Source organism: Protopterus annectens, chromosome 2.part1 (assembly GCF_019279795.1).
Source record: "Protopterus annectens isolate FY-2018-M chromosome 2.part1, PAN1.0, whole genome shotgun sequence".
Taxonomy (NCBI): domain Eukaryota; kingdom Metazoa; phylum Chordata; order Ceratodontiformes; family Protopteridae; genus Protopterus; species Protopterus annectens.
Window position 1 is genome coordinate 479,303,275 of NC_056729.1, and position 24,154 is coordinate 479,327,428.

The 24,154-nt window shown below is 37.5% G+C and overlaps 1 protein-coding gene across 5 annotated transcripts in view; it reads left to right on the forward strand.

Annotated features, from left to right (window-relative positions):
- INPP4B (inositol polyphosphate-4-phosphatase type II B) overlaps window positions 1-24,154 on the forward strand; it is a 4,727,932-nt gene that overhangs the window by 2,183,117 nt on the left and 2,520,661 nt on the right. For all 5 annotated transcript variants that reach the window (XM_044062266.1, XM_044062271.1, XM_044062267.1 and 2 more), the window contains one exon: window positions 15,149-15,228. In XM_044062266.1, the coding sequence (XP_043918201.1) occupies window positions 15,149-15,228 (80 nt within the window). The remainder of the gene's footprint in view (window positions 1-15,148; window positions 15,229-24,154) is intronic.

The following is a 24,154-nucleotide window of genomic DNA, read 5'->3' on the forward strand; positions in this document are numbered from 1 at the left end:
TGGCAGAATGTGCAGTTCAAAGTGCAAAACAGTAACTTGAGAAGTCAAAATGAGGTAATAGTGATGTTTTCCTGAATCTCTTGAATCTCAGAAATGTTCCTTGTGATAAACATCTTGGTTCACCTGCTCAGAGACTTCTGTCAAGACAAATTAGAACCACATTTCCAATCAGAAGTCAGTTGTTGATTCCACGTGTCAGGAGCAACAGGTCAGTCAAAACCAGTCTGGTGAAGAAACACCTAACCCAGAAGTACTATGATAAGACCAGCAAACTGCTTAATCCGGATTCCGGCGTGTAGCTCGCGAGACATTTGCCTGCGAGCTACATCGCCGAAACCTAACGGCTGCATCAGCACTTTGCTGTAGTGCAAAGTGCCTGAACAGCACAGCCGCTGCCACTCTAATCTATGGACGTGCAGCTGCAGCCGTATGGGCTGTGTAACGCATTCCTTCTTCCCGTGCAAGGAATGCATTTATTTAATTATTTATTTATTGTGGGAAGAAGGAATGTGTTACACAGCCCGTACGGCTGCAGCTGCACGTCCATAGATTATAGTGGCAGCGGCTGTGCTGTTCAGGCACTTTGCACTATGGCAAAGTGCTGATGCAGCCGTTTGGTTTCGGCGATGTAGCTCGCAGGCACATGTCTCGCGAGCTACACGGAATCTAATCGATTCGGTAGCTCGCGAGACATTTGCCTGCGAGCTACATCATCGAAACGGCTGCATCAGCACTTTGCAGTGCAAAGTGCCTGAACAGCACAGCGCTGCCACTATAATCTATGGACGAGCAGCTGCAGCGTCGTTGTGTAACGCATTCCTTCTTCCCGTGCAAGGAATGCATTTATTTAATTATTTATTTATTGTGGGAAGAAGGAATGTGTTACACAGCCCGTACGGCTGCAGCTGCACGTCCATAGATTAGAGTGGCAGCGGCTGTGCTGTTCAGGCACTTTGCACTACGGCAAAGTGCTGATGCAGCCGTTTGGTTTCGGCGATGTAGCTCGCAGGCACATGTCTCGCGAGCTACATGCCGGAATCCGCTTAATCCATTACGAGAAGGAGAAGTGGTAAGGATGCAAACATCCAGAGATTATGATCAGATTGGTGTCGTCAAGAATATTTGCCCAGAGCCGAGATCGTGCATTGTGGAATCACACGGAGCAGAGTTTAGGTGGAATCAGAAACTTTTGAGACCTGTGTCCGAGCCTATACCACAGCACATAGCCTGTGAGAAAGACTGTTTATCTCAGAGTGAGTTGTTCGATGTTCCAATTCCTGAGGAAGTTCCAGAGGACATTTCCGTTCCTGTGATGAATCCATAAGTTCCTATTATGAGTTGTTCACCAAAGACTGTCCCTGCTGCTAAATTTGGTCCAGACTGTTATGTTGTGAGATATAGTCGCATCTCTAAACCCTGTAACAGATATGAAGCAACTTGGACATGAACGTTGTGTTTTATTTCTAATGTCTATAATAATGCATATCTAACTCTAATATTGTTTTTATAAAGGGCAATCTTTTTAAGAGGGAAGATGTAGATTAATGAGTGTGTGTGTGTGTGTGTGTGTGTGTGTGTGTGTGTGTGTGTGTGTGTGTGTGTGTGTGTGTGTGTTTGTGTGTGTGTGTGTTTTTGTGTGTTTTGTGTGTGTGTGTGTGTGTGTGTGTGTGTGTGTGTGTGTGCTTGCACAAGCATATAAATACTGAGGACATGCAAGCTAGACTGCCATTGTGTAGTAAGTTGTTGAGATGTAAGCATGTATGTATGTAAGGTCTATCTGTTAACTAGTTCGTTTGTATTCTTTGATGCTGCTATCCATCTGGATGTGCTTCTATTAAAGCATCTAAACAAAGTACTCCACCTGCTTGTCATCTGTGTTAGAGAGAGACAAGCAACACACAGATTAAATGAAAATGGAATGGATAAAAGGGCTGGTACGGTAAAGCAGGGGAAGAGAACGGAATATGAGAAGGATAGTTGTAAACAGGTGAAAGTCAAGATCGATGACTTTATATAAAACACCTTGGACAAAGGAAAGTAGATATGCGTCAGATAAGTTCATTTTCTCTTTTCCTTTTTTATACTAAGTATATGAATTTGAACTCCTGCTGGACATAAAAGAATTTATAGATTAATATGTGCACATACTGTTTTTATCTTCTTATAATAATAATAGGTCACAATGTGCTACAAGGTAGATATCAAAGCTTAAAAAAATAACATGATTCAGTATCAAATGACCTTATTGGACTCTTGTTATAATCATCAATATTCCTGAGTCTCTTAAAAATGTTACAACTAAGGTAAGGTGTGAATATGTAGAATAATTGAATAGGTATGAGTTTTTGATTTATTGTTATTTCATAGAACACAAGAAATATGTTTCTTCCTATTTCAAATTCAGTATGTAAAAAAACTGTGAGGGATAGCTATGGAGGTTGCGTATGCCTCTGCTGGATACATATATTAGCACTTATGTATATATTACAACTAGACTGTTAAGAAAAATAGTAGGGAAACGTATTTAAATGAGTATATGTATATTGTTTTATTTGTATCTCCTCTTCTCTTTCCTTTTTTTGTCTTTCTTGTTTCATCATTCTTGCTTTCTTTTGGCTTATTTCATGCATCCCTCTCTTGGACTCCTTTCAGAATAATTTTGGAGACATCACGGACTTGTCCTATGAGATAAAATTGTTAATTTGAATAATATTTATGTGTATGCTTTTTTCCAACCGTTGAATAAACAAGTAAAGTATGTTTGGTCCAGTATCCATTTATTAAAATTAGCTGTAGAGAAGAATACTTTAATAAGGATAATTAGAGTACTCAGGAGAAATCTTATTAGGGTTTCCAAATTAGAACAGGAATCAATGGATTCCAAGGTTTGGCTAAATAAATTCTACACTTGAGTTATTACATATATTCTTCTTTAACACCATTTCTAGCATAATTAAATGTAAATTTCTATCTGTCATAAAAGCAACAAGGTTGCTCTTTTTGGATCTAGTTCTAAATAGATTTTATAGAGCACTATGGCAATCTTGTATAACATGATATGGGGAATAATACGATGACAACACTTTGTATTATTTCATCAAACGTTAATGGATTAAATAATGGTCAGTAATAAGCTGAAATTTTCACATTTTTAAACTTAAATTAATCAAAGAGCTTATTCCTAGAGTGCATGCATGTTAAGCAAGAGGATATTGATATTCACATAATAAAAGGTGGTTACGTATCGCTATTTACAATACAGCTTCTGTATTCCCATAAATTATATATATATATATATATATATATATATATATATATATGTATATATACATATATACATATATATATATATATATATATATATATATATATATATATACACATATACACACACATACATACACACATATGTGTGCGTGTGTGTAGTATTTTTAAATGCCTCAAAAGCTTTATTTATAAATATCCTTTTCCCAAAACCCAGCCTTTCTCTTTACTTTTTGTTCATGGAATAGTAGGATTTATTGTAGGAATGCAGCTGGGTAAAATGTTAATTTGGAAAGAGGTAATTTCAAAATGTAAACAGCATTCATATTTAGTTCATGAAGTGAGTTCTTTTTTTTTCTCAGATATCTTTTTATTTTTAAATCAGAAATAAATTGTACATTGTTTAGTTTAAAGCAAACATGTCCTTATATTTACACAGTATCACATGAGTCAGTATCTTCCTTATTATTATGAAAAATAAAAAGAAAAGAAAAAGAAATAAGAAAAAAAAAAGGAACAATTTATCTATACCTATATATACATATATACAAATACAGTGCTACTGCTTCCTACCACAGGAACTTATTTGGGTCAATAAAAGGCCTTTTCTGCTAGCATCTTTTAAAATCAGAGACACAGATTAGCAGATCCAGCTCTTATGAGTGCTTCAATAAAGACTGTCCTGTAGTACTAGATCTACAATGAAAAACAAAATTTACTGTGAACTTCATTCTTTACTTAATCTCCCAAAATGAGATCAAATAAAAGTTTCCAGTAATTCTGATAATATCTTTGCTTGTTAATCTTACCTGTATACAGTTTGTGTAAGATTATGTATTTTGTGGGCTAAATCTTTCAATTCTTTCCAGGTTAACTTGGTCCGATCCAACCAATATTTGGTTAGGTATAATTTAATTAGTAAACAATTGGTAATAAGCACGTGAAATTTCAACTTAGCTTGAGATCAGTGATGTGAAGGATTGCCAGTTCCCAGGGTAATGTTGATTTATGGTACCCCATTTTCTCTAGATGCATTGTTAAAGAGCACCAAAGCTTGTGTGTATGTTTACAGAACCACAAAATGTGTATTAAATCTGATCGTGGGAAGGAGCAGCATGTGCATGCTGAGGATACGTTTGGGTTAAATTTGTTTAGTGTAATGGGGGTGAAATAAGAGTTATTGTTGATCATTATTTGCGTATAGATTCGTTTTTTGAATGGAGTCAGCTTGATAGTAGAATTTATTGCGCTAAGTTTCTGATCTACCCTTAAAATTGTTCCTTGTTGGTCCCAATACTTGGAAAACAATAACAGATTTTGGCTCTAATTAACCTGTAGGAATTTGAGACCATACCTTTACCACTAGTTAAACATTCAAATATGTCTGCAGTCTTTAGTATGTTCTTTTCAGTATTTGGGGTATCTGTGATTATTGTGGGTAAGAGCTCCCTAACCTGGCGCAGGATAATGGTATATTTATAGCCTAGCTTTAACTCATTCCTCAGTTCTTGTGTTGATTTTCCATTATGCTTTTGTATATCCCACACCGTAAGTTCCTTAATAAAGGGATATTGTGTCAGGTTAAGCATTTTGTTAAGTCTGATGCCAGGATTCATATGTAAGGGTTAGAAAAAATAAAGGGTTTTGTCTAGTGCAAGTGATTTTATTAGGTCTTGGAAAATCTTTATTTTTTGTTTCAAGATGCTATTCGAATTAAGGTTTCTTACACTTATTGAAGACAAGAAAGGAAGAGCTAATGGGTTAATATTAATGCTAGTTATATGGTTGTGCCATAATTGTATCCATGAGGAGGCTCAGAGGTCCTTTTTCGGGTTGTGTTTGGAGGTAGAGAAGATTTTGTTTGCACATATGATATAGTAATAAAGTTGGAAGTCCGGCAGGCTTATTCCAACTTTTTCTTTAGGATAGCTTAACTTTTGATAACTAATCCTAACTGATTTGGGGAACCAAATGAATTTAGCTAAATCCCTATCAGTTTTTTAAAAGAAGCTATTTGGGATGGACAGGTTTGAACCATTAAATTGATATAAGAGTCTAGGGAGGATGTTCATCCTAATTATAGCTGCTTTGGATATTAGTCATAGATTCAGCTGCTGCCACCTATACAGATCTTGTAGAGTGTTTGTCCATATTTCCATAAGATTGTTTTGATACATTGATAAATAGCAGTGTTCATACTGGTTTCCTAGGTATCTAAAGGAGTATTCTATTTTGAAAGTAGATTCTGAGAAAAAGGTATTCCTTATGATGTCTATGATTTATGTGAAAGATAAGTGACTTCTTTATATTGATTTTATAGTTAGATAGTTCTGCATATTTTTTTATTGTACTGGTTACTTTCTTTAGGTCTGAGCTAGGGCGTTCACAATAGATGTTTAAATCATCCGCGTATGCAGATAGTGCTATCTTAGTGTTCAGAATCTTCGGGATAGAGTGGAAGGTGGCTTGGGAAAGATATAAAAATAAGGACTCTAAACAGAAGTTGAAAAGGTAAGGAGATAGGGAGAATCCTTGTCTGGTTCCTTTTGATAGCTTGATAGGCTGTGAGAGTGTTTTGTTGATGTGTAGATAAGTGTAAGAATTGTTATATAATGTTTTAATTAGGTTAATAAAAACTGTGCGGATGTTGAAGCGTGACATGGTCGTGAATAAAAATTTCCAACAGACTCTGTCGAAAGCTTTACTAGCATCCAGAATTAAGCCATATCTCACATTCCTATCATCTTTTGTAAGGCATATCATGGCATCTGTTTTTAAGGTATTATCCCCTGTTTGTCTGTCATGAAACCAGCCTGCTCTGGGGATATTATATGCGGCAATACACTTTTTAGCCTTTCATCTAAGATCATGGATAAAATTTTTATATCTAGATTAATTAGAGATATTGGGCTATAGTTATGTGAGTCAGAGCTATCCAGGTTGCTCTTCGGAATGAGTATTGTTTTAGAAGTATTTAGGTAGTAATCAGCTAGGCCATTTAATTTAATACGGTTATACACTTTTAGAAGGATGGAAGATAGCTTATGATTAAATGTTTTATAAAATTCTGGTGTATACCCATCTGGTCCCGGTGACTTGCCAGACTTTAGTCTTCCTATTGCCATAGTAATTTCTTGCTGTTTGAGAGGTGCTTTGAGAAATTCTATGTGTTCTTCTTTCAATTTGGGGAACTCAGTATTCTTAAAGAAATTATCTAACTCCTCATTTGAGAGTTGTGGGGCTTGTAGACCGTAATGCTCTGAGTAGATATTTTGAAATAATTCTATTATTTGCTTGTCTGATTTGTAGATCTTATTTTGGTATTGAAGAAGTGAGATTCTAGCTGTTTTCTGTGTATTTGCGATTATCCTAGCCGGGGCTTTAGAGGGAAGTTGTGCCCATTCAGAGTATTTAGTTAGACATTTTAGCTCATATAAGGAGTAATTATGTTGGTGGAGTTCAAAAGGTTGTCTTTGTAAATTATTTATTCCCTTCTCAGTATCAGTGCTAGGCATGAGTTGGTGCTTATTTTTGAACTCATTCAATTCCAACACAAGATTGTGTTCTTCATCTTTTGCTATTTTTTTTAAATATACCGCCTTTTGAATAAGTACCCCTTTCAGCTTTGCCTTACATGCAGCCCATTGTACATTGTATGGAATACTTGTACTGTCCAGGTTTTTCCCAGCTCTAGTAGGATGTCCATTGTCTCCTGAACCACTTCTGGTTTAATTAATAAGTTGTTGTTTAATGACCAATTCCAGCTCCTTCTATTTTTTGTCTGATTACTACTTATAGAGTGTATTTTCAATGTGATTCTCGCGTGGTCTGATAAATATCTGGGTTTGGAGGAGTATTTGATATCCCCATCTATTAAAGATTCCAAAATGAGGAAAAAGTCTAACCTTGACCATGTGTTATGGCATTTCGAGTAATATGTGTAAATATTGTTTTTCTCCTGTCCTACACTGAATGAGATTGGGTCTAACAGGTTTAGGTCAGTCATGAGTTCCTGAAGGGCTAATGACGATTGTATATTTTGTGAGGGGTGGTTACTGGTTCGATCAATACCTGGATCAATGACTGCGTTCCAATCCCCCCCTAGTACGTACTCATGTTTGGGGTATTTGGCCAGAATGTTATATATTTCCAGAATAAAGTCATGTTGTCTAGTACATGATCCGTACACATTAAGAAATAGTGTTGGCTTCCCTCTTGATGGGTTGGGGGCTGTAAGGTAACACCCTCTGCCATTTATATCGCAGTTGCGTTCTAGGATTGGTTGTTGAAATTCATTTTTAATTATCACAGCTACACCCTTAGCGTTGGAGCTATCTCCGGCTGCTATTATGTCCTTTATCCATTTCTTGTTCATAGTTCCCTTCCAGTCATCCCTAAACATATGTGTCTCTTGTATAAAACTTATGTTGGCATCTGATTTGAATATAAGATGCATCAGCAGGTTTCTCTTATTTTTTATTCTGAAGACCCCTCACATTCCATGAATCTATGATCCACATAGCTTGGGCTTAATGTTTCTAATATTTATTCGTGATGTTGTGTTAGAGTGTATATTATGGAAAAATGTTCTGTCCATTCTACTTAACTGTGCTGTGAGCAAAAAATATAACATGAAAGCAGTAACACCTTGCTCTTTCATTACTCCCCTTGTGCCTACCCACCTATCCCCATATACTGAAAGAGCTTGACATAACTTAATTATCGGGAAAAACTTTAGTACAATTTGAATTATTATTACAGATACCTTATTATTATCAAACTACGCTTAAGAACTAGCAAATTACTACAGATACAACATATATACAGTATAAAACTAACTCCTAGAATAGTCATCCCTTTACCCTAACAATCCACTACACTCCTGACAGCAAGTTTTAAGAACATAACATTTTATAATGTAAAAAAACACAGATTTTCACCTGTATTTACTAGAGATCTCTATTATGATCCTGCCTGATTTACTGCTTTTGCATATATTTGGCTGTACATATTTATATAAAAAGAAGAAGGTACAAGTAGAGCCTAAGAAGAAAACCGGCTAAAATGGAAAAAAACATTACAGCCAATACAGTCTAAAGGGCATTTTTGTAACCTTTAACATATAGTAAACCATGATGTTTAGCGAAAAAAAAACAGATCCACTTGTTTTTAGAAAGCACTATGTGCACAGTTTTATTTTGCAGTTGCTTCGTTCAAAAGACAAGAGTCATTATTCTTCAGAAATACATATTCAGATTAGTTGCATGTGTAGCTTGCTGCTACCTCGGACCAGTATATTACATCTGTTTTAAAATAAACCCTTCAATGGAGGATTATGTCTAGTTTGGATTACCTTACCCAGTGGTAATAGCTCGCCGACATCTTTTCCATGCAGGTTCTTGACTTAAAACTAAAACATACACCTCCATCCCTTCGGTCCATGCAAAGACCGGAACCACTGCAGTTCCAACAAAGCCTGCAACACCACAATTCACAGGAGCTGGTATTTCCCAGAAGCGTACGGCTGTAGTTTTTCTATAGACTGAGTAGCTTGTGCGAGGAGAGAAAATCCTGGTTGATTGGGTGGAAGTTGGTGCATCCCCAAACTCACCTACTCCCCAGCAAAAACTGATTTGGACATTCCGGGGGGACTCATTTCCTGTTTTCCGGACACTTCCGGTTGAGTATCTACGAACAAAGCATTTATAAAATTTGAAAAGATAGAAAGAGGGAAAAAGTAAACAGACTATCTCGGATTTTAACAGCTGCTGATTCTAATCTTGGAATAGCCTTATAAGGAGGAAGACTTAATCATCTTGTTTTGGAATTAAATCACTACTCCGGTGCTTTGCCAAAACAGTTTACAAAAGCAGCTTTTGCGTCTTTAGGTGAGTCGACTAAGCATTTGAGTTCTTTGTTATAAAAAAATTAGAGTGTTGGGGTATTTCATTTGAAATTTTATTTTACGCTTTATGAGCTCAGCACAGTATGGTGAGAGCTTTTGGCGCCTTTCCTTAATAGCCATCGGTAGGACTTGTGAGAGCGTAATTTTATGTCCTTTCCACATAATTTGGTTTTGTTTTCTGGCTTCCGACAGCAGCCCTTGTACATCTTGGTAATATAATATTTTGACATATATCTGTCTTGGGAGGTCATCATTTTTTTTCTGTGTAGCGCCTGATGGGCTCTCTGAATGGTAATGCTACTTGTATTTGTGTCAGCATGGAGAATGTGTTCAAAGATGTGCGTTACTGTTTTAATTAACTGACTGTGTTCATAGGACTCAGGTACACCTCTGACTATTATATTGTTACTCCTGCTCCTTGCTTCGAAGTCAGTGAGTTTCTGCTGAATCTCTAGTAAGGTAGAGTCTTTGGCTTTTAGTTCTTCCTTTAACAATGTTATTTGGTGTTTGTAAGCTTTAGTTTTTTCCTCAACACTGTCTATACGTTCTACTATCTTGTTTATTTTGCTGCCAAAGCTGGATAGCGTTTGGCAAAATCTTTCACTGCTAATTGGAGTGGCAGCAGAGCCTCTTTGAGTTCATCCATGTGGAAACTTGGATCCGGCTTCTGTTTGGTGTTGGACTTGGCTGTATCTTGTTGTTTATTTATTCTTTGCCTTTTGGTAACCGCTTTCATTTCTGGGGAGGCTATAGCAGATAGTTTAATCTAGTTTGGATTTCCATATTTTCGTTTTCCTTCGACATTGTCTTCAGTTTATAGGTGCCTGTAGCAGTTTGGAGCCGGTGATCTTGCAGTTTGAGGCCCAGGTTTTACACGACATGGGAGTTCTCTTAAGTACCTAGAGGTTTTTACATAAAATATTTTCACAATTTCACAAAGAATTTGTTGTTCTCAGTTATCCAAACAGCACAGAGATCATCTACTTTCAGGGATTTCTTTTAGAAGTTGTATTTGAAAGGCTATTTGTTCTGTTTTGCTGTAAAAAGGTAGGAGCCTCGTGGAGAGGGTGTTTATAGGATGCCCACCATCTTGGAATCCATGAAGTGAGTTCTTAAAATGGCTATTTTAGATGAAATGTATTGGAAACAACCAAAGTTATGTAGTTTTTTTTAGATCTGGTGAATGCAAACTCAAAATGCTACTAGTCATATTTTTATCCAAAAGCTGTAGTGTAAGCATTCGTTATGGCCTAATATGAGTGTTCTAAATTCAGTTTTTGAGACGTAGATAAACACTTTTGTATCTTGAGAAGACATATTCTAAGTAGTGTAAGCAATGTAGCTCACTAAAACAAATCAATGTAACACTGATAGACTGTTTTTCTTAGCAATTAAAGTGTATTAAAAGTTTCACAAATAGTAGCACAGACATGCATCTCAACTTTTGAACATTAAAAAATGAAGCACTGCCCTTTAATATCATGTCAAGTAGCAGAAGGTCATGAAGAGTAGCCCTTTCATATTTTTCATTATAGAAGGCCTTTGTATACTTGACTCTGTATTACTAGTGACAAGGATTATTTTTGTAGGCCTAGTTTAATAACTAGATTATTTTTGTACTCTTAAACAGGCCTACTTTATGAAGAAAAACAGTAATTCTAGAAAGAGCAATGTTAAATCTGAAGGGTAAAAATCATAGATCCTCTTTCTTCTGTACCCTACAACACAAAAGGTAACTTCTACATAGTTTCTTCCCCTTTCAGTGAGGATTTGAGGAGCCAGACAAGGGGTGAATTTACAATTTTCCATCTGGTCATCCATGTTGTATAAGCTGCTGTTTGTTTTGCAGATGTGTAGGAAGTTGCATAGGACTGGATGCTTCAGGGCTTTGTAGGTGAGGCAGAGGTTCCCACTCAAAAGTCTGTGAAAATCACAGAAGAGAGAAAGTGCTTTAAGGCAGTCTATGTAGGAAATGGAAAACATGCCCTTGATTATCTTTGTGAAGCAAATCTGTGGTCTGTTGAATCGAGTTTTATGTGTAGACAGCTGCATACTGAAAGGGCCATTACATTGTGTTATGAGTCTGATAATAGAGGAGTAGAGAAGGATAATAACTTCCATTGACCAAGAAGATATATCCCTGGTAATCAGTCTGGGAAGATAAAAGGATTTCCCAATGATAAGATGGTAAGATGCGGTGGTAGTGCTGCGGTAGTGTTGTCGCCTCACAGTGAGACGTCCTGTTCGATTCTCAGCTAGAGCGTCTTCTGTGTGTAGACATGCATGAATGGGCGTACCTTCGTTGAAGGTTGTGCGTCAGGGCTGGCAACTTGGCACGTAAAAATCTACTGCCAATCATTAGCGGACCGGAGTTCCGCTGTGGCGACCCCTAACCGGGAAAAGCCGAAAGACACAAACAAAGTAGATATAAGATGGTCAAAGGATTGTTTATTGTCAATGAATGTACCTAGCTCCCTAATAACTATGCCAGTTTTCAAAGGGGGTGTCATCTGTGTGTTATATGCATGGAAGCACATGTTTGCCAAGGGAAGCTGTACTGCATTTCTTAACATTTAGCTTAAGGCCATTTCCTGGCTAAATTTGTTTGTAATCATCAGACTATCCTGGAGAATTTTATTCTTAGCTGAAGAGATTACGATAGTTCCGAGTTTGTAGTCATCCATATAACTGGTCAGCTGCAGACTCTAACATGGCCTTGAAATGAGAGAAGTAAATAACAAAGAGAAGTGGCTCAAAGACCAATCACAGAAGGATGGTGCCAGTAACATCTGTTTTTGATGAGTGGGTGCCCTCTACACTAATAGATTTAGTTCTCTCAGGTTCTGTCAATAAACCAGTTTGCTATCAAGCAGATTACATGGTATTTACATTTTGCTTGATTAGCACATCTGCAGTTCCTGAATGTGGGATGAGGTCAAAGGTTGAGTTAAGTTGCATCGGATGCATCTGCAACTTGTTTAACAAATTTCTCTACGTTTTGGAGGCAGAGTCTACCTTTAACAAACTCAAGCTAGTTTAAATGAATGGATTGTAGACCACTGAACTTGTTAGGTACTGTACTGCTATAAGGCTGGTTGGGCTTGTATATCTATGGTACCAGTTTCAGTGGTGGGTCTACCCTTGTGTACTAGGATGACAAAAGCAGTTCTCCACACTACAGTATGAATTCAGTGGGGTGCCTGAGGTAAAATAGGTTTAGTAGTGAGTCTGTAAGGCTTGCTGTGCTTTGTACTGAAGAGGAAACATAGCATGTTGTGTTCTTGTTCCTAGAGAAATCCTTCAGGACTTGCTGCAAGGTGATGGGGGGGATAGATGGAGATAATAATATAATGTTAGAGTTAAATGTATCATCTAGTATGTTGGATATGTCCACTAGGGATTAGTGTGTGTTGTTGTTATATATTATCTTAGTGCAGTTCTGGATATTCTTTCTAAGGTTTCTGATAGAATAAAAAGGCCTAGTAGTCTGCCCTGATTCTGAAAGACCTGATCTCAGAGTAAGTGGCTTATTTCAGTGTAAGGCTTATCTATAAACAGGCTTACTATGGACACCAGATTTCAAAATGCCTGCTCTCAGTATAAGTGGTCACTTACACTTAGAGTAAGCCTTTTGGAATTGTGCCCTTGATCATGCTTCTAAGCAGTTTCTTTACCTTTTGAGTTCACATTTAAAGATTAGGGTATTTATTTCATTGAATGATAATATGTTTGTTTCTGTTATTGTGCAGTTTGTTTCTACTAGGACTCCATCATAGGAGTCATTTACCCCACACTGTGTAGACTAGGCGTTCGTTTGAATACCAACAGACTTAAGCTTGGCCCCAGCACTGACCTGCTTGACATTCCCTATCTGCTTTTAAAGTATGTTGCCATTATCATAACATCAATGGGCTTTCTGCACAAAAGGGCTACACAAACAAGCTTTACATACACTTTTTATGAATCTGAAATGGTAAAGGAGTTTCCTTATGCATCAGTCTAAGCATATTTTATGCAACAAATATTACTTCTCAGCTTGCACTGCTTGTTGTAAATAACCAGTTTCTCTTGAATTCCAGGAATAGTTTTAAGATCTAAACCAGTGTAGGAGCTGTAAATTAAAATAATAACATTTTTGGTTCTGCACAGCAAATAAGCTCACATCTTGTACAAAATCAGCAGGATATAAGAAGGGTTTAAATGCAGTAGCTGTAACTTAGGGTACACTGACATTTGCAAAGTCAAAGTACTACACAGTACGGTAAACATTAATGCAATAAAGCCCAGTGGGGTAAACATTATAGCTTATGAATCAAACCTGTACCTTGTGACTTAAATACCATACAACACAGGACACAAATTTTATTAATATGGGGAGTAAGTGGATTTGCGATATTACACCACTTCTTTAGACTACAGAAATACCTAACACACTCATATTTAAGCTACTACAACCCATCAACAATTAACATTCTTAAAGAGATTTGTATAACACTCATATAAAAGTACTAAAAAACATACATAAACATAAAATTTAAAAACCAAAATGCATAATACGCTCTCTAATCATTCACTGAGAGATATTAATAAAATTTGTGTCCTGCGCTGTACATCTCGATATTTTATCTTGATATGTGGATTTTTACTGATATCGAGCCTTTGTCCACATACTCTGCTTTGCTTCTTCTATATACAACATGTTGTTATCCATGACATCCCAGATGTAACTCATCCTCAGAAGTTAATTGCTTTGCCATTTCCTCAGTGTTCTCATGTTACTGGTTTACTGTGATGTGCATTATTATTTTCATGTATGTTGAACTAGAGCAGTCTTTATTCACCCCAAGAACAAAATCTACTTTATCCCTGATATGCTAATAATCAAAATGCACTAAACCAAAACAGACATTCAGACCTTTTTATTAATGCACTAGCAGCTGTTTAAACATATAATGACAGATTCAACACTGCCAAATAATTACAACTGTCTCCTCCGGGTGATGTACCAACCATCCTTCTTTTGGTTTTGTGTTAACCATTTTGGTGCTTGTCTCTATGAGAGCATAGCATCTGCTTCCGCTCACACTCCTCTAAGTTCTATGCCAACCCAATGGCCCAGGAAAGCAGGGGTAAATCAAAAAGGAGGGATACTGTGCACACATCACCCCCTTTGTCTGAAAAGGGATGAGAAGAAGGTGAATAGCATTACTTGCCTCTGGTTATTTAAGCCTGCAAATGACACCCCACCACTCCTGTAGTCTCAGGATGTAACTCTCTCCAGTCTAGCAAAGAGGCTTTCTAGGCTTGGGCACCAAGATGGCTGCTGCAGTCAAGCTTTTGTAATGGAAAGATTTCACTCAATTTTTTATACAGACTTTGAACCATCTTTTTTCAGGTAAATATCTAAGGCTGTTAGATTGTTCTAAAGTCTGCTTTGTGTGTCTTACATGTTACATTTTATATTCTCAGCAAAGGTAAAGTGATACAGGAAAGCTGAAACTGAATTATCAACTTGTGCAACTGCAAAAAATGCATTTTGGAAAAGTAAGAACAACCAAGACTGCACTTTACTAAGCTATAAATATATTTTGGTAGTTCTTATAGAGTGTAGCTGGCTATTTGATGTAGCACTTCTGAAATATCTTTTGTGCCATTAAAGCAAAGTGTGATATAAAGAGGCTGGAAAGAAATCCAAACCTAGAGATTTTCATCAGCCTGCCATCTTTCATTTTGTAAATCTATCTGCTTTTAATGTAGAGAGAGACTTTTTTTGTCTGAGGACAGTGAGCTTAACGAATTATTGATAGCAGTGTCATGGCTGCAAGATGGCATTGTACAGGATAATAGATGAAGCCAGCTGGTTCCAATTTAATATTTCTTTCTTGCCATTTGAGACAGATTTGTGAGCATGGTGCTGAAACGCTAACAACCATTGCCTCTGAGACTAATGATGAGCTCTTTTTCTGTTTTATTTTCCAGCGGAGCTTCCTGGGTTGCACTACTTTCAAAGTAGGGGACTTACTGAAGTCAGAAGAACAAAAGTTAACCCTCAGCCTGCGGTACGTCTCTGTAGCCTTTTTCTAACCTCTATGAATGAATAATCAGTGGCATTTACAGGAAATCATGTTCTGTGATGAAAATGCAAAAAAGAGCAAATAGTAGTTCGTCTGAGTTATGAGTGGCAATAACCTTGGCACTTACTGCTGTTTAACACAAGGTCTGAGTTAAGCTCCAATTAAAGAGCACAGATCCTTTTGTTGACATTTTAGAATGAAGAAAACTGCATTATATGATAATATAGCTCCTTTGAGGCAAAATGCACTGCATACCATGAGAAAGTGCACTTTTAAATTACAGCACAGACAATTGCATTTAATTTAAAACAAACTTACACTAAACACTTTTTGAATAGCAGACATACCTCTCAACTCTCCAGATTTTCACAGAATGTTCAGATTTTTGCCTCATGTATTTGGTCTATTTCTCATAAAATTGTGTTTTTTTGGTGAATCACTGGCAAATCATTGAGGTCTGAAGTCATAAAATAATTGCATATAATGAGTTTCAGACCCCATATCCTTCAGAAAATTCATGCTAGTGCAAAACCTGTTATTTTATCAAGTTTCTAAGTTTGTAAGCGCAATATTTAAAAAGTGTCCATATTTTTGGGCCTTTGACTCTCTTTTTATTTATGGCTTTGTCCAGATTTTTTGTTCTAAGAGGTTGAGAGGTATGATAGCAAAAATATTGAGTGATGCAGAAATGCAATTAAGAAGAATGATATGTGTATACTTTTATTTTCCAAGTATAGTATGAAAGTGTAGTGATGCTGTGCATTTGTTTGTAAAAAGATAATGTTATCAATGTTGTTTGCAAACATACATTTTTTAAGATGAGTTTTCATCTCTCTCTTTTTTTTTTAACCAATGGGTCTTTTTGATGGATGCAGTCAAACGTTTACTACTTTTCAGAGTGCCAGTGCTACTTGATTTACTTTGTTTCTATGCAAGGATAATTAAGATAGACCATGTAGAAAGAAAGGGTGAAAGCTAGTCTGTCAAGAGTTCTGTCATTCAGTATTAGTATCATGCTGGCAAGGCTGAATGACTTCTCCTGGTCAATTAATTTGTTAGGAAAATATTGCTCAAAGTAAAAAAGCAAAATATGATACTGTGGTAGAACTTATATTGGGGAGTGCTATGTATTCTGATTTTGTTATTGGTGGAATGAGAAAGAATTGGGATTAAATTTATTATATGGTATGACGATGTTTGGAGGTCCCACATATAACAGTAGGGTTTCACAGCTGGTAAACGGGAGAGATAACCTAGATACTCTGAAGATTTATGTCACACTTTCTTGAAGCTATGTTTCCAAAGTAAAGGGGAAATGTGTGCTGTAAGCTCCGGGTCCAGAGACTGAAGTTTCACTGTGACTGAATATGTTTTTGCTGGATAAATGGAACATTCTGATTAATTATTGCCACACTATTGCATTTCAAGTAACAGTTTTAGATGCAGCTTAATAGAAAGATTGTTGAGCTTCTGTTGTGATTATCATGTGCTTATGAATCATGTTGTAATACATGAGACATTGGACCAAAGACCAAAGAGTTGAGTGCTGAACCTTTCCATTACATGGATGGAAAGACTTATCAACTTCACTTTATCTGGTGTGAGTATAAGTGTGGGATGGGAAGATGTCTTTAAATTTGATAACTGTTTTTTCCTCAGCGTGTCTTGATGGAAAATTGTGACAGTTTAACATATTTTCATTATTGACATGATATGTTTAATCAGTTTATAAACAAATGGAATAGATGAGGGAGCAACTTCAGAGTTGATGCATCTGCAAACCCCATACTTATGTATCTCCTGCATATTCACAAGTCAAACAGTACTAGAAGTACAAGGACTAAAGATCTGAATTTTGTCTGTGACTTAAACAGAACATGCTAGAGAGACAGATATGTGTCCCAGAGACTGGCCCTACAATGGAGCAGGCTTCCCATCCATGTGAAGTTGAGTTTATCTATTACTCAAATTTAAGTGCAACCTAGACCACTGGATGGGCAATAAGACATTTACACCAGGCCTGGCACCCATGTCCCTTATGGACAGAGATAGCTTATAAATGTGTGCCCCTCAATGCTCAATCTCCTATTTGAATACAGGGTATCATTATTCTTTCTGAAAAAGTTGGCTAGGCTTAATAAGCCCCCCCCCCCCCCGGTCGTTAGTCTAGTAACGATCTCTGATTCGATAAACAGGTTAAAGTGCAAAATGCTGTAAATTTCAATACTGAAGAAAATTCACTTTTCTTATAAATGAAAAAATGCCCTGGGTATATGGGGAATATTTTTGTCTTCTGCATTAATAACCACCAGTGCTTGACTGGATGCTGAAAGGCATATGTCCTTTGTACTTGTGCCTGATAATGCCCCTTATCATATGCAACATAAACTCAACATGTTTGTAAAAAAAAAGTAAAATTGGTTTAATGCAATTCAAAAAGCAAAAGCCAGTAATTGTAAGTAGTTTGCTACTCAAGTGCAAGCTGTCTGTGTTGAATGACAATAAGGGTGTGAAGGAGCAACTTGCAGAGTTCAGCCTACAGTGCCAAGTGGCATACATCTGGCTTACCTAGTACTGCATGGGAAGATTACTAGTACGTGCTGCACAAGTTATAGGTTCATAGGTTCATACTAGGCTATCTGCCCTAGGGCATTTATAAGCCTAGCCAGAGTGTGTTTGGCTTTCGCCACCCTTTTTAAATTAATTTTGCTATGCCCTTTTTCGAGGTTAGTATACTGTGCCTCTGTCTATCAGTGACACAGAAGTGATACCCAGGGTAAACCTACGATCTCCCATCCACTCATCAAGATTCCTCTTGAAGAGAGTCAGTGAGGGACTCTGCCTAACCTGGACTGGGATTTTATTCCAGAGTGAAGGGAGCCTCTGGGTTATGAATCTGTCCCTCCAGCATGTCCTATTTATTTCAGTGCTGAGGTTCAAGTCTCTCGAGCGCATAGTTCGATGGGATTTGGATTTTCTGAGGTGCAGCATGTGCATTAATTCCCGGTTGGACATGGCTTTATATGTCAGGCACAGATCGCCTCTGAGCAGGCGGTATGCCACTGAGTGGAGCTGGAGTTTCTTTAACCGGGCAGCATATGGCATCTGTTTGAGCCCTTTGATCCTCTTGGTGAGGTACTTTTGGGGTCTTTCCAGTTGCTGCAGGTGTCTGGTAAGGTACATCCCAAAATGAGACCAAACTGCACAGTGCACAAAGTTATGTAGTGGCTATAGCTGTGATGCTTTGAGCAGCTATAGTTCTTAGGTTTATAGGATGATACTAGGCTATTGGCCTGGAGGCCCTTATAACCCTAGCCAAGAATTTCACCCATGTTCCCACAAAGGCAGCACCTGTTTCCCCTGTCCAGACACAGGTGGGATTCCAAGGGTGTATTTTCTGTTTCCCATCCAGTCATCCAGGTTCCTGTTAAAGAAGGCTAGTGGGGATTCCACAGATGGGGGAGTCTTTGAGACACAAATCTATCCCACCAACAAGTTCTATTAATGTCACAGACCAGGTTGAGGCCTTGAGTGCAGGCTGCACGAGTGGAGTTTATTATTTTTACGTACTTATTTACTTACTTAGGGTTCTAATCTGAAGACATGGGATGCTTGATTGTGAACCACACCCCAGCCTTGATGTCAGGAACAAATTTCACTTCAATGAGTATGCCAAACTAGGGAGGACTTTGTCAGGCCTTGTTGTAGCTCCTCACAGCACACCAAAGACCTTCTCTTTTCATGATGTCTCCATTTGAATCTCTCTTTGTCAGCCAGTGCTGTCATTCATGGGTAGATGCTGCTGAGCCATAACTCATAGCTTATAGATCCTAACCCAGCGTGTGCATTTTTACTTATTTCTGGAATGGTCAGCTGTTATGCAGCTTGGTTACTAGATTATTGTCAACCAGCCCTAGAAGCCTCCATGTAAAAGTAAAGGAAATTAACCGTATTGCAGAGTCCTGCTACTGAGACCTTCATGTTAGAAATTTGGAACAAGAAGTCTTTCCTTTGTTTTCCTGTAGCTCTAATGTATATACCACACTACTGCTATAACTCTACAGTGGTGTCTGTACATTATTGTAAGTTTCATGCTACTCTCAGTGGTAACCAAACCTTGTGTATAGCCATAACTTTGTAGTGGTGATTAAATATCAATGTCTACACCACACGACTGTCATAACTTTGGAATGGTGACCAAACTTTGTGTATAGCCATAACTTTGTAGTGGTGATTAAATATCCATGTGTACACCAAACGTCTGTCATAACTTTGGAATGGTGACCAAACCTTTTGTATAGCCATAACTGTGTAGTGGTGATTAAATATCAATGTCTACACCACACGACTCTCATAACTTTGCAGTGGTGACCAAACCTTGTGTATAGCTATAACTTTGTAGTGGTGATTAAATATCAATGTATCCACCACACGACTGCCATGACTTTGCAGTGGTGACTAAATCTTGTGTATAGCCATAACTTTGTAGTGGTGATTAAATATCAGTGTATACACCACACGACTGTCATAACTTTGCAGTGGTGACCAAACCTTGTGTATAGCCATAACTTTGTAGTGGTGATTAAATATCAATGTATACACCACACGACTGTCATAACTTTGCAGTGGTGACCAAACCTTGTGTATAGCCATAACTTTGTAGTGGTGATTAAATATCACTGTATACACCACACAACTGTCATAACTTTGCAGTGGTGACCAAACCTTGTGTATAGCCATAACTTTGTAGTGGTGATTAAATATCAATGTATACACCACACGACTGTCATAACTTTGGAATGGTGACCAAACCTTGTGTATAGCCATAACTTTGTAGTGGTGATTAAATATCAGTGTATACACCACACAACTGTCATGACTTTGCAGTGGTGACCAAACCTTGTGTATAGCCATAACTTTGTTGTGGTGATTAAATATCAATGTATACACCACACAACTGTCATAACTTTGCAGTGGTGACCAAACCTTGTGTATAGCCATAACTTTGTAGTGGTGATTAAATATCAATGTATACACCACACGACTGTCATAACTTTGGAATGGTGACCAAACCTTGTGTATAGCCATAACTTTGTAGTGGTGATTAAATATCAGTGTATACACCACACAACTGTCATGACTTTGCAGTGGTGACCAAACCTTGTGTATAGCCATAACTTTGTTGTGGTGATTAAATATCAATGTATACACCACACAACTGTCATAACTTTGCAGTGGTGACCAAACCTTGTGTATAGCCATACCTTTGTAGTGGTGATTAAATATCAATGTATACACCACACGACTGTCATGACTTTGCAGTGGTGACCAAACCTTATGTATAGCCATAACTTTGTAGTGGTGATTAAATATCAATGTATACACCACACGACTGTCATGACTTTGCAGTGGTGACCAAACCTTGTGTATAGCCATAACTTTGTAGTGGTGATTAAATATCAGTGTCTACACCACACGACTGTCATAACTTTAGAATGGTGACCAAACCGTGTGTATAGCCATAACTTTGTAGTGGTGATTAAATATCAATGTCTACAACACACGGCTGTCATAACTTTGGAATGGTGACCAAACCTTGTGTATAGCCATACCTTTGTAGTGGTGATTAAATATCAATGTCTACAACACACGACTCTCATAACTTTGCAGTGGTGACCAAACCTTGTGTATAGCCATAACTTTGTAGTGGTGATTAAATATCAATGTATACACCACACGACTGCCATGACTTTGCAATGGTGACCAAACCTTGTGTATAGCCATAACTTTGTAGTGGTGATTAAATATCAATGTGTACACCACATGACTGTCATAACTTTGCAGTGGTGACCAAACCTTGTGTATAGCCATACCTTTGTAGTGGTGATTAAATATCAATGTATACACCACACGACTGTCATAACTTTGCAGTGGTGACCAAACCTTGTGTATAGCCATAACTTTGTAGTGGTGATTAAATATCAATGTATACACCACACAACTGTCATAACTTTGCAGTGGTGACCAAACCGTATGTATAGCCATAACTTTGTAGTGGTGATTAAATATCAATGTATACACCACACAACTGTCATAACTTTGCAGTGGTGACCAAACATTGTGTATAGCCATAACTTTGTAGTGGTGATTAAATATCAATGTATACACCACACGACTGTCATGACTTTGCAGTGGTGACCAAACCTTGTGTATAGCCATAACTTTGTAGTGGTGATTAAATATCAATGTATACACCACACGACTGTCATGACTTTGCAGTGGTGACCAAACCTTGTGTATAGCCATAACTTTGTAGTGGTGATTAAATATCAGTGTATACACCACACGACTGTCATGACTTTGCAGTGTTGACCAAACCTTGTGTATAACCATAACTTTGTAGTGGTGATTAAATATCAATGTATACACCACACGACTGTCATAACTTTGCTGTGGTGATCAAACCTTCTGTATAGCCATAACTTTGTAGTGGTAATTAAATATCAATGTATACACCACACGGATGTCATAAGTGGTGACCAAACATTGTGTATAGCCGTAACTTTGTAGTGGTGATTAAATATCAATGTATATATCACACGACTGTCATAACTTTGCAGTGGTGACCAAACATTGTGTATAGCCATAACTTTTTAGTAGTGATTAAATATCAATGTATACACCACACGACTGTCAAAACATTGTAGCGGTGACTAAACATTAATCTGCACACCACACGACTGCCATAATTTTGTAGCAGTGACTAAAATTAATGTGTATGCCACACAACTGCCATAACTTTGTAGTGGTGACTAAACATTAATATTTACATCACACTATCACCATAACTTCACTGCAGTGACTGAGTGTATGGATATATGGAGAAAAGGAGTGACCAATATTTATTGCTACCACTATTTGGCCAAAGCCTTCTGGTGTGTATAACATAGCCAGAGGTAGAAGACGTTTGTGCCACAGCCCTTTTAGTTTCACTGAACACAGCAGATGTTCTGATGCTCTCTTAGCATTTTCATGTCTTGTTTAATGGCAGGGGTAATGCACAGCCTTAACATGCCTTAGGTGGGTGAGGAATCTCCTGAAATGTACACTAGTCATTGAGACAAATGATACTCATTTGTCAAATGTACTATAATCAACACAACACAGCACTTCTCCACATAGTACTTGAATTGCAACACTAAATAACAGCTTGAGACTTCAGTTACAGAAATGTGTTACACTGCTGTACTGCTTACATCTTATAGAAGCATCCATACATTATTTCCTTTGAACAGTGTTATAGTTTGTTTTGCTTTAACTGATCCCAACAAGAGAAATGGGAAAAAATGGTGCTACAGAATGTCACAGTTAAAATCAATTGTTATCAGACTTGGTTCTGGTAGCTTTGCATGGAGATCATGTCTTTGTAATATAGATCTGACTTGAATGTTGAGAGCTTTACTTCTACAAGACTTTCCTTTCAATGATGAACACAGTGAGCATGTGATCCTGCTCTTCTGTTTGAAGGAAAAGGATTCTGCAGTGTCAGTGCTCCTGTTTTTAAATGGTCTGCCCTAATAAATGGTTCCTACAGTGCAATGGTCAACCAGTAACTGGCTGTGAGAAAGACATTGAAATGCCTACATAACACAATTTTATCTCCAGGGACAAATAGTGAGATGACTTTAGAGGGATTTTCCACCATAGATGGAAAGCACTTGGTGCACCAGGAGTTGAATTTGCACTGCACCTAAGAATGATTCTGAAAGAATCATGTTTCTCCTGATATAAAATTTCTACAACCTGTTCATTTGAACTGGAACTTAAGAACTTGACAGCTGTCCCTTAAAAGGATTCTTGAATCTTAACCTCTTTTGCAAATTGCCATGTATCAAATATTATAACAGAGTGAAACTCCTGTTCAGCCAGGCTAGGGGTTCAGTGTGTGTGCGGTGTGGTGCAAGGCTTCAGCCCTTTGTTTTCAGTGGTACATTGTTGTCAGTTTTTAAATGGGAAATAAATGATGTGCAAGTGATAGGTACATGTCAAGCCTTTCTCACAGATCTTCTGGATAGAGTAAAAGTGCTTCCTTAGTTTTCCTGTCCTCAGAACTTCCAGTACCTGTTCTGTAGGTCAGAAAAGTTAATTTCTTCCTTCTAGTTACGTGTGTTACATTAAGTATAAGAACCATGGAAAGACCGAAACACGGTCTAAAGCTTTAACAGATGCAAGATAGTATTTGAAGAAAACATTTTGCATTAGGTGCTCTGATCTACTACACCTTGTTAGATTTATTTTTTTATTAGATTTGTTAGATTTATTTTCTCTATCAGGCATTTGTAAAGTAAAAAGAGAATTCATATAGAGGGACGTAATTTCAGTACACTACACAATTAAACTGAAGGCATTCATTCTTCTGGGCGAAGTAACTTCTATTCTTAGGTCATTTTGTAGTCAGAACAGCAAATACCATATAGCACAGTTTGACGTTCAAGCTACATATTGTTGGTTGATGTCATGGACTTACACATTCTAAGGAATGGCTATTGGAAGGAAGTGAACCGCGACTTACAAGTGGAAGAAATGTCACTTATTTTAAGATGCGTGTTACCTAGCTTAGAGCATGTTCCTGGCACGGTAATATAAAACTGCCTTCCATAGGTGAGAAATAGAAATGTTGAAGTGATATCTTGCATTCCTTTATTTTTCACTGGATATTAATCAGAATAATGATATGAAATTCTGCGAGGTATTAAGAACTGCTATAACACTGGCAGCACAGTGACATATACTAAGTAAATAGTGATTAGCAAGGGAAGTATGTGTATAAGTAAGTGTGTGTGTGTGTGTGTGTGTGTGTGTGTGTGTGTGTGTGTGTGTGTGTGTGTGTGTGTGTGTGTGAGTGTTTCAC